This window comes from Neomonachus schauinslandi, chromosome 10 (assembly GCF_002201575.2).
Source record: "Neomonachus schauinslandi chromosome 10, ASM220157v2, whole genome shotgun sequence".
In the NCBI taxonomy this organism is placed as follows: Eukaryota; Metazoa; Chordata; class Mammalia; order Carnivora; family Phocidae; genus Neomonachus; species Neomonachus schauinslandi.
This window is the reverse complement of record NC_058412.1, coordinates 74599673-74611905: the sequence shown is the minus strand read 5'-3', so window position 1 is coordinate 74611905 and position 12233 is coordinate 74599673. Positions and strand designations below refer to the sequence as shown.

The window sequence follows — 12233 nt, the reverse complement described above, 5'->3', positions numbered from 1 at the left end:
TTCCTTGCTGAATCTCTTCAAGGTCCCTCAAGAAAGTTGGCTGCTCTTACTCCAGATACAGTTTTAAAAAAAAGTTTCACACCCCTAAATTAATGTTTAGGTTAATGTTTTAAACATTTTTTAAAAACAGAAAATACTTATTATACACAGTAGCTCTCTAAACAGTGAATAAATAAACAACAGAGCCATGAAACTGAAGAGAAATGCTCCAGGATAAAAAACTGGCCTTGAATAGGATTATTACATGACTCTGTAAGTTAAGGAGATGCATACTTAATTACGTTTATATATAAGCTTTCTAGTAACCTCAGCAGATCAAACATGGACAAGCTATCACGTGGTGAATTGACGTAGGGAGGAGACTGTACAGAACATTAGACATGGTCCCATCCCTACGGTCAGTGCAGCTCCCCATGTAGAGATAAACACACAAGTTAGGAAGAAATGATAAAATACAGAATGTGATTAATTGCCATGTGAATTGTACAGTGATTGCTGGGAAAGTCAGATTTGTCAGAGAAAAGAGGAGATTTGAAGAATGATTAGAATGACAGAAATGAAATGAGGAGGATGATATAGTTCAAGTGGATGGGAGAGGCAAGAACAAAATATGAGCTATCTTTAAAGAAAGGACCTCATTTTGACTAGAACAGCGAACTGCTGTGGTGAGAAATAAGAATTCAGGATGCCAGACGTATTTTTGGAGACACTGGAGAGGCCTTCTGAACTTTATATTTTATAGTGAGGAGCCACCATCTGTTTGGAGCAGAAGAGTGGTACACTCAGAGGGATATCTGTGGTATTGTAGTCTGTTAGAAACACGTCATGTGCAGTGTTAGGTTAAAGAGATGCTGGCAGTCAACTAGTGAAATAATTACAGAGATCAGATGATAAGTGTAAACTCATTATTAGACAGATACATGGATTGGAGAAACTTCCCTATTCACTGTAAAAACTAACTTGCAGCCCAGAATCCTATGTGGGGAAATATTTCTTGACCCTTTCAGAATAATCACAACCTTAGAAAAATGTTGAGCCATAGTAGAAGCAGAAATATACTAAATGTACATTAGCAGAAATGTACTGAAAAACACAAAGAAGCAGAAAAAAATGAAGTAATTATAGGTATTTAATTAAATTCTTAGCTCTTAACCTGAGCTACTGTAGCAGTGGATTAGGCACAAATGTGTTCCGTAACTGTTTCTCAGCTTAGATCTGTGCCGTGTTGTAGAAGATGTGGCCAAGAAGTACAGTGGCAGGAGCTGATAGTAGTTGGGCTTTTTTTAATAACAAAAATAAAATTTTGTACAGATATTAAAAAAAAAAAAAAAAGAATGCTAGTCAGAGTTAATCCGAGACGTATTTAGGTTCCTAAGATGTCTGCTTTATATCAGAGAGAGAATTATCCTGCTGTGAATGCCTATAGGTAATACCATTAGAAATAGGGATTCATTCATTTTTCTTATATTCAAAGAAAACCTTTTGAATAACATTTCAAAAAGCCAAGTGGAATGTAAGCCAGAATTTGTTTTTATAATATTCCTTTTTTTTTATTTTAGAAAGAAAGAGTGAGAGTGCATGGAGGGTGGGGAGGCAAAGGGAGAGGGAAAGAGAGAGAGAGAGGGAGAATCCCAAGCAGTCTCCACACTCAGCATGGGACCCAACACAGGGCTCGATCCCACAACCCTGGGATCATGAGCTGAAATCAAGACGCTTCACCAACTGAGCCACCCAGGTGCCCCTATAAGTCAGGAATTAAAACATTTAAAATATATTCAGAAAGCTCACTACACTATTTAGGGGAGTCTTCTGAAGTTGTTTACTAAATTTGTTTTTTCAACTTTCTGGAATGTGTTCAGACTTCTTAATGCAAGCAATATTGACATTTTCCCAACTGTTAAAATATTTGGAAAAGGGTCTAGCAGGGATTCTTAGGTGGTTTGTGAATCCCCAGAAAATTTTTGAAAATGTGTTTATGGAAAATGTGCAGTTTTTCATGAGAAGTGTAGTATGTGCATGGTTTTCATCAGTTCCTCAAAGGAGTCTGTGACCCCAAGAGAATAATCACCTACAGGACCAGAAAAAATAAAACTGCCTTTTGCTCTATGCTGTTCTTACATTAGGCAGGGCTCTGAGATGATGGCCCTTTACTTCTACAATGCTAGGTTGGGGGCATCTGGCTGGCTCAGTTGGTAGAGCATGCAGCTCTTGATCTTGGGGCTGTGAGTTCAAGCCCCATGTTGGGTGTAGAGATTACACTGATTTAGATTCTGATCTTTAAAATATACCACTAATCGGGCACCTGGGTGGCTCAGTCACTAAGCGTCTGCCTTCAGCTCAGGTCATGATGGGACAGAGCTCCACATCAGGCTCCCTGCTCAGCGGGAAGCCTGCTTCTCCCTCTCCCACTCCCCCCTGCTTGTGTTCCCTCTCTCGCTGTGTCTCTCTTTGTCAAATAAGTAAAATCAATAAAATATACCCACTAATCAAGTAGCCATATACATTGCTGATTTTCCAAGGGTAAAGGGGGGACTTGTAATTACCAGCTGTTGTATAAAGTAATAGGTGATGTCCTCAACATCCTTTTTATAGGTAAGACTAAGACTCAGTGAGAGGAAGTAGTTTGTCTAGGTTGCAAAGCTAAACAAATCGTACAGCCAGAATGCGAATCTAAGGGAACTCTGAAAACTATTCTCTTTACACGGTTCTTTGTTGTCTAAGTTATTTAGAGATTACATATATGTCTGTACCCCACCTTTCTCCTATCCACGAAAAATCATTTCCTGTTCTTTTGTGAATCTCTTTAGTAGTCTTAAGGTACTGTTTTTTTTTTTTTTTTTAAGATTATTTATTTATTTATTTGAGAGAGAGAATGAGAGAGAGAGAGCATGAGAGGGGGGAGGGTCAGAGGGAGAAGCAGAGTCCCTGCCGAGCAGGGAGCCCGATGCGGGACTCGATCCCGGGACTCCAGGATCATGACCTGAGCCGAAGGCAGTTGCTTAACCGACTGAGCCACCCAGGCGCCCAAGATATTCTGGTTTTAATGAAGAATATTTCATAAAGTTTTTGAAACTAAGCAGTCAAGTCCACAGTTTTTTATCACTTGTTTTTCATTTAAAATAGTACACATTTTAATCCTAAACTAAAATCTTTTTAAGAAGGGAGGAAAGACAGGACAAAAGCCCAAAAAAGTCTTCATATTCTGTTTTCACATTAAGTTTTATATACAGTCTTTTTATTTTGATAATTTCAGATAGATCAGTTATAAACATAGCTGCTTTTACAGTTTTATATTACAGTTTCAGGACTATGTGAATAATAGGTTTTTTTGGTAACTTGTTTCTTTTTCACTTGTCAAAGCATTTTTATAGAGAAGATCTATACTGTTTGAAAATACAGTAAACTTTATTTTTAAGGATGGTATGACATACCACTTCTCTTAGCTATGTGGTCTCGACCATCTAAATGATTCTTTAAAATTACTTCAAATTCATTAAATTTGACATGATCCTAGCAAATAACAGCTTATTAGATTCTTCCTTGGTCACTGTTAATTCTATCTCATGAGTGCATATTTGAGGATTTTCAGCTCTAAAAATTATTTTTAGCTGAAAAGCAGAAGATAGGACTCCACTAAAAACACTGTAAATATATATTAGCATTCTTCACTATTTTCTCCATTGTTTTAGCTAATCATTTGAAGCATTTTGCTTATGGCAACTGCATTTAAAAAATGCTGCAAATAAATACTAGCTTAGTTAAATTTTATCTTTTAAATGTGTTTATTTTTCCCTTCTGTTTGCTGTCTGATTTATCTATATTCCTATGTCTTATTTGGGATAAGGCAGTGTTTTCATGAGAGATTTGATTCTTTTAAACTGTGTCTAGATGACAGTGAAACCTTGAAAATTAAACAGGGAAAAAGTTCTATATTCTCGGGGCACCTGGGTGGCTCAGTCGTTAAGCGTCTGCCTTCGGCTCAGGTCGTGATCCCGGGGTCCTGGGATCGAGCCCCGCATCGGGCTCCCTGCTCGGCGGGGAGCCTGCTTCTCCCTCTCCCACTCCCCCTGCTTGTGTTCCCTCTCTCGCTGTCTTTCTCTCTGTCAAATAAATAAAATCTTAAAAAAAAAAAAAAAGTTATGTATTCTCATCTCCAATTGCCTTAAGTCTGTTTTGCAGAATAATTTTAACCATCCCATCTAATATTTTTTTGTCCTATAATTTCATTAGTCTTTCTATATTGAGGAAATACATTGTAGATTTGAATAGGAAATAATTTGTGGCCCACTTCAATAATTTTAAGCACTATTTCTTTAGTAAGTGTCTATTTATATGGGGCACTTACTATGTTACCTACCATAATGTATTCAAAAGAACATTCAGAGGGACATTGATGTTAATTACACCTGTATAGAAATACGAGCTGTGTCCCCTACTATTAGCATTGTCACCCTGACAACTTAAATTTCTCTGAGCCTATAAATTTCCAGTTATAAAAATTAGGGTTGTGGTACCTATTATGTTTAGGGTACCTGTGAGGATTAAATGAGATCATGTGCATAAAGCTCTAAGCAGAAACATTGATTTTCCTTCCCTAGCGGGTAGGGAGGATACAGAAAGGAATGTGAAATTCTGTTTACCTTAAAGAGTTTGCAATCTAATTGAAAAGACTTATGAACAGTTGCAAGGTGGAATTAATTGCTCTAATAGATGTGTAAACATGATGTGTATATAGTAGTTCAGGTAAAAAAAAAAAAAGTGCAGCTGAACAGTAGGTTCCTTTTCTGATATTAATGAAAATCCATAAGAGAGTTGTGGAACAGAATTTTGAAGAGTCAAATGAAATGGCTGGGGAAGAGGTCTCACCCATCCATCTTTTATCCAGCACAATAGGAAAATGTAATTTGCTTTGAGATAAAATGACGTTTAAATGTGGTCATTAGGTTAAGTTCTATCCAGTTCAGTGGCTCTGTGATACCAGCCATTGTAAATTCATGCTGATCTGATTTACAGGTTTGGTTTTAATGTGTTTTTTGTTTTTTTTTTTAAAGCAACTACTCCTCCCCAACTACCACTAGTACAGAATTCACAGAAACATAGATGCTTACTGTAATAATAGGTGTCAGATGGAGAGTGAGAGGTCCTTTATCTTTTGAACCCACCAAAATTGAAATGCAACCAATATAACCACCTTTTTATCAATAAGTTCAAGTAAGTAGAGTTTCTGTATATCAGAATCACCTGTCAGGCTTTAAAAAACTCACCCCAACCCAATGCATCTGAGTATTGTTTGATAGAACTTTTAGTATCTATATAATTTCTTAAAAATATTTTATTTAATTAATTAATTTATTTATATGGGGCGGTGGGGAGGGGGAGGAGCAGAGGGAGAGGGACAGGCAGATTCCCCACTTAGCGCAGAACCGGACATGGGGCTCATTCTCATGACCCTGAGATCATGACCTGAGCTGAAATCAAGAGTCAGACGCTCAACTGACTGAGCCACCCAGGTGCCCCATTTGGTATCTATTTAATCTTAAAAGCTCCACAGGTTGGGGCACCTGGGTGGCTCAGTCAGTTAAGCGGCTGCCCCACGTCGGGCTCCCTGCTCTCAGGGGGCCTGCTTCTCCTTCTCCCTCTGCCTGATGCTCTCCCTGTTTGTGCTGTCTCTCAAAAAAAAAAGCTCCACAGGCAATCCTGGTATGAAACCAAGGTTGATAATCACTTCAGAATTTGTTTCAATGTCCTAGAAGTTTTTTTTGTTGGTTTGTTTTTGTTTTAAATAAAAAGGGAGTTGTTGGTTTGAGGGTGGGGGGGCAGGGAGTGAGGTGGAGGAGTCTTTATGCCCTCTATTAAAAGTTCTTTGTGATATACTATCAAGTAGAAAATTTCCGTTTGGAAAACCTGATTAAAGACGAATAGGTTTATGGTTAGCAAGCATTCACCTTGTTGCTCCATCTTAACCTTTCCTGAATAGATTCAAATGAGAAACTTTATTTGGGGAAACATGTTTATTTAGCATAGAGGGAAGGGTAAGGGAGAAAAGGTAAGAAAAATCTTAACAGAGAGCTCATTTTATTATGATCTCCCCATATGATAAATTTTGCAAATTTAAAAAAAAAGTTATTTGGGACACCTGCCTGGCTCAGTTAGAAGAACATGCGACTCTTGATCTCAGGGTTGTTGAGTCCGAGCCCCACATTAGGTGTAGAGAGTACTTAAATAAATAAAAACGTGAAACATTTAAAAAATTTTTGAGAAATTATTTTACAGTTAGTATACATGAGGTAAAAAATTGGAGAACTCAAAGAAAATAAACATAACTTCACTGTCCATTATCATTATTTGTATTTTGCTGTATTTCCTTTCCCCACAGGCATTTTACAGATAATATCCTAAAGCCAGTGGATACATAAACCTATACATACATGTAAAACATATACTGTGCACACTGTCACCTGTTGCTTTTTTTCCATAAGGGCACTATTTTTTTTCCCCAAAGCATTCAGATGCTCTCATTTTTCTTAACAACGTTGCCATGTTTTATGTGGTTATGTTCGTGTTATGTTTGTTTCTTTGTTGCAGAATTGTAGGGTAACAATCTCCAGAGATGGTTAAGAGTTTGTGTCGGATCATCTATATCAGTAACCTCTTTTGAGTTTTACTTTCCCAACATTTTATGATGAAGAATTCCAAATGGCTAGAAAAATTGAAATGATCATAATGAATACCTATACGCCTTCTACCTAGGTTCAACAATTGTTAACATTTTACCGTATTTGCTTTATCTCTCTTTATGTGTGTGTGTGTGTGTATATACACTACTTTTTTTTTTCTTTTTTTCCACTGAACCTTTTGACAGCAAATTGCAGGCATCATTTTGGCATATTTTGGCATGCCGCTCTTAAAAATGAGAACATTTTGGGGCGCGTGGATGGCTCAGTTGGTAGAGCGTGCACCTCCTGATCTTGGGGTCATGAGTTCAAGCCCCACTTTGGGCATAGAGCTTACTTGAAAAAAAAGAAAAGAAAAGAAATGAGGACATCTTTCTGCATAACCATAATACTATTATCATACCAACGAAAATTATCATCTAGTACCAAGTCCACATTTTCCCAGTTGTCTCTAGAAAGACTGTGATAGTAGTTATTTTGAATAATGGTTTGATCAGTCAGGTTATCAGTCAAGCATATTAATGAAGTCTGTAATCAGGCCCCCACTTTTTTTCCCCCTTGCCACTGAAAAAGAAGAATCTGAGCCAGCTTTGAATAGGATGTCCTACATTCTGGATCATATGATTGTTTTCTTGTTGTGTCCTTTAACGTGATCCTCTGTTCCCTGTTTTCCTGTAAATTGGGAATTTGTTTTATTAGATTTATATTAAACATTTTTTGGCAAGAACATAGGACATGGTTCTGCACTCCTTAATGCATCACATCAGGAGGCACACAGTGTAAGGTTGTCTTGCTTTTCGACCGTCAGCTTAACTGTGATCAGCTTCGATGTTAGAGCTTGTTCTGCTAATGAGATTAAGTAGCTGCTATTGTAGAAACCTGTAAGTTTTCCAAAATTAAATAAAATAAAAAAGGATTGAGTAGTTTCCTGTTCATATCTTATTATCATGTTTAAAATAATTTATTTTGATATAGAAATGTTTTTATTAAAATATGTAAGAACAAAGAGGAAATTAAAGTCTTACCCACAAAAGCATTAAAATTCCCCGAAAATCCAGTTTAAATTTATATAGTTCTACATTTTGTACCTCCTCTCCTTACCTATCATTTTAGCAGCAGTGATGAAGAAACTAATGTTCTAATGGCCTGCTTTTCTGTCCTCTCCTGTTGCTTTAAACACTAATTTCCTTTTGTACTCAATCATTCTAGCCAATTACTGTTTTTTTTCTATTAAGCAAGTCAGTTTTAGGAAATGCTTGTGTTGCTGTCGAATTCTAATAGTGGAGTAAATTTCAGAGGAAGCTTCATATGCCAGTGTGAAATAAGATGTAAACTAGTTCATGGTAATTTGCTAAAATTAACTTGATATTTCAAGTGGAAATTTTTATTGACACAAGTAAGACTTGATACTTTTTAATGAAATGTTCTCATGCTTAGACTCTATTACTTGTGGTAGAGAAATGAGTGTGTTGCTGTGATTATGTTATGAAATACATGTGATATATCCTAGTTTGTCTACTGACACTGGGGTCTTGAATCTTAAAAAAAGGCCTCCGAGGAAGCCGAGGAAAGTGGATCACAGGGAAAATTGGTGGAAGCTCTCAGGCAAATGAGAATTAATCATAGGGGAAACTACCGACAACTTCTGGAGGAGATGCTGACTAGTTACAGGCTAGCTAAAGTAGAGGGAGAAGAAAGCCCTGCTGACCCAGCTGCCTCAGCTACTTCTTCGAACAGTGATGCTGGAAGCCCAGTGACAATGCAGGCAAGCCATACTGAATCAAACAGTGCTCTTGCTGAATTAGACAGCTATAATGAAGATGCAGGGACAAAGATGAGTGGTGAACAAATATGACTTGACTTCGTGGTAATATTTCTGTGATCTTTGATTTGCTGGTTTTTACTTAGGAAGTATAATGTATGCGTTTATAGAACCGTTTTGTTATTTGAATCTTGGTAAACTAGTTTTATTACATTCATATAGCCTTGTTTTTTAAGAAGGCCTTTGCATACACCTTTATCAGATAGTTTAAAATGGACTATTTATAGTACGTTGAATTTAATAAAATTATATGTCATTTCATATTGTATGCCAGAAATGAGGCTACTAGTTACTCACATCAGTAGTTAACTTCATACTAGATAAGATTAGAGATTACTTACTGATAAGCAAGATGACATTATATTGTGGAAAAACTTGTAAATGTAGAATTCTACTGCTTCACATTATTTTACATATTAGTACACTCATAGTTAGCTTTGTAAAAAATTTGTGTTTTCTTTAGTGATTTTAGTTCGTCAAAGAATGGCAGATGCTGGCCTGTATTTTTTTTTTTCCCCAGGGATGATAATTTGTGTGTTCTTTGACTTGTTTATATTTTACATCTCTGTAGTTTTATTTTTAGACGTTCTGAGCTGTTGGATGTGTGGTTATTTTTCCTTTCTCTGTATTCTTTATTGAAACCTAATTTTTGAAAAACCTATGTATTATTACAGCTTTGGTTTGTATATTCTGTATAGCGTAACTACATACATCAAAATGTATGTCAACCAAGTGTTTAGAATGAAATTATAAGTGTTCAAGTCCAAATAAAGCATGTGATGTGGAATAATCTATGCATGTTGTACTTATTTTTAAATTAAAAAAATTTTTTAAACAACCAGGTTTGGTATATTGGAAAAATACCCAGTAGAAATTCATTTGTATTGATAGAAAATTTAGAAAACTTTTGGCTTGGCTTTTGTCATTAAAAGAAAACATTTTGAGAAGTCTTGCTTACTCAAATCCATTCTGTGTCTTATCCCCGTTTTGTGCTACAAAATATTAATCTTGGGTCAGTATGGACACACACAGACATGGCAGAGAGTTGCCATGATGGGCGTTTTAAGGATTGCAAGACAGTCCTCTTTGCTATAAGTAGTCATCAGATACCAAGAAATGCAAGGATTACAGGATATTTTAAATAGTGGCAGATACGAGTTTTGTTTTTGTTAAAATAGGTTTTTAAGATACAGGTGGTTATCAGTCACATGGGAAAATATTTCTTAAATATTTTGTGAATGTAGAACATTAACTTTTCTGATTCATGTTTATATTTATCATGTATCTAAAGTTGCTTAAGGTGCCCTAAGTTGAAACTTTGGGTCTTTGGATGTAGCTGATGTCTTTGATCTATTTTTCCAATGCCAGAATATTTTTAAGTGGTTTGAGAAAGAGGAAGGCATTTGGTGGAGAGGGGAGGAAAAAAAACCCAACCAGTTTTCTATCTGTATTAGGTAGATCCATGTATATACACACAGTATACATTACACACACCTCTCTGTAAAAGTGCCTTTTCAAACAAAGCAAGGAAGGTAATTTGTTCATCTGATTTTGTTTTCTTTTGAAATTCAATCCAACCTGGAAGTGGTGGAGGTAAATAATAATAATATTCTTCCTTTTCTCTTCCTGTAGGGTGCTGGAGATCTAGAAGACCCATGGTAGCCTTATAAACCTCCTAAAATGCTTTTGATTCTGAAAGTTGGGGGAAAAAAAAAACTTTTAATCACAATTTTCTTCAGTACAAGGGAAAAATATTCTTGTGGATTTCCCAGCGTTTTGTGATATGAGCAGAAAATCACTAGCATTTCCCATCATATGTTCATATTTGTGTTTTCTGATAATTGCCACGTGTAGCATTGCCTGTCCTACAGTATTTTTTGCCGACCTCAGGCATAGTGGTACCATCTGTGTTGAACTTTGGGCCCTAGGAACCAACGGGAGTTATTTCAGCACAAGTCCCAAACTCTGCCTGAGGCGCATGGGAATATAGTTAGCCGTACTCTGAAGACACATTATGTTTTTGTTTTTGTTTTTGTTTTGTTTTTAGACAAGACACACAACATATAAGCATGTAAGAGCAAAGAATTGTATGGGATGTTCCTTTCTCAATTCACCAAGTTGGAAGCCTTTTTGCAGCTCTGTGGCTTGAAATTTCCTTTGAGCGATTTACTATAGGATATATATTTATTATTAATTGTTATTTAATTTTTTTTTTCTAATTTTACCTGTATTACCAAACTGGGTTCTCCAATAATGTCCAAATTGTAACGTTGCCTGCTTTTCAAGATAAAGTGTATTTGGCAATAATATTATAAAACCCTTACAAATTTTATGCATGTACCTACTACATCCTTCAACTCTCACTAGAAAATCTTTTGAAACCAAATGGATTAATTTATGGCTATTTATAATTTGCTTTGACATCTCACTGCTGCGAATTTTTTAAATGATGAGATTTGCCTTTACAATGTAAATTGTGATTTCTGTTTTACATGTGGGTTTCTATAGTTTTAATTTTTCAGCTTTTAAGATACAAGTTTTTCGTGTAATTTGGTATAATTTTTAATTGTTTCCGTTATTTTCAAAGCTCAGAATATCACATTGAAATGACTATAAATACATTTAAAATTATCTATTTTAGATCTAAGGAAGTATTACAGAGATATTTTCATGGGTTCAGTAACCTTTCATTTTATAACATTGGGCACGGTACAGAATGGCTGTCACATAAGGTACTTGAAGATTATTATTTTAATTCTATTTTTACAATAACCTTGAATTCTTGAATTCTTTTTGAGTTTTGCATGTAGTAAATCCAATTAATGCTGAACATGAAGAGTAAAATATTTATGGAAAAGAAGCTATTGGGGTAGAGAAGCAATGAATGTATCCATTTGTACATGGTTTACATGTTGTGGATGCTTTGTAAACATTTTCCTATATGTTTAAATTGTGTTTCAGCGGGATGTAATTGCCCTTGTGTGTAGTTAAAATGAGTCATCATCTGGTCCTGTGTGAAATGGAATTCATGATATTTTCTGTAACATTTTCCTGAAGCTGTTTCTGGAGAGCCACACATTTGAATACAGACAGCTTTCCTGATCATTTGATTTATTGTGCACCTGATTTTTGGTCTAAAAGGAATTATTGCCACAATATATTTTATTTATTCTCTAGATTTTAGCCTTGTAAGTTAAAGTGCTTTACATGATGATGTTAAAAGCTATCTGTCCCTTTACTGGGTTTGGGGGGTTGTAAAAAGATAGGGAATGAAGAATGCAAAATGGTTTATTGTTCAAAATGTCTACTCTGATCCAACCCTGTACTGATAATACCTTTCCAGTATGATATTGTGATGTTTCATACAATGCAGTGAACATAACCAACTTGTTACCTAAATAAAGAATTGATAAAAACAGTGTGACATATTACTATTTGGTATGATTTTTAAAAGTAAAAGTCCAGTTCTGAATGTAATTTTTAAACATTTTACGTAGTTGGAATATTTATTGTGAAATGTTTCATACAAAACCATGTAGGTGAATTGTAATCCCAGAGGGGAATTAACCAAACTGTATAGGACAGTACTAATTAACCCCCTCTTCACTCCAAAACCCCCTCCCTTTTTTTTTGCTGTTTCAAAAAACCTTTTTCAGGTGGTTTAGTGACCCTTGAAATACAAATAATGTGTGAATTAGCAGAAGAAAAACCTGAACTCAGTCTTTACTAATCTCAGT

The 12233-nt window shown here is 35.7% G+C and overlaps 1 protein-coding gene across 4 annotated transcripts in view; it reads left to right on the top strand.

Moving 5' to 3' along the window:
• Nucleotides 1-11909, top strand: part of PPM1B (protein phosphatase, Mg2+/Mn2+ dependent 1B) — a 222833-nt gene extending 210924 nt beyond the window's left edge. For 3 of the 4 annotated variants that reach the window (XM_021701150.1, XM_021701149.1, XM_021701152.1), the window contains one exon: nucleotides 8224-9283. In XM_021701150.1, coding sequence (XP_021556825.1) covers nucleotides 8224-8529 — 306 coding nt within the window. In that variant the 3' untranslated portion in view covers nucleotides 8530-9283. Of the gene's footprint in view, nucleotides 1-8223; nucleotides 9284-10128 lie in introns of those variants that run through there. The other variant, XM_021701151.1, reaches the window with a different exon arrangement.
• Nucleotides 11910-12233: the final 324 nt, after the last annotated feature.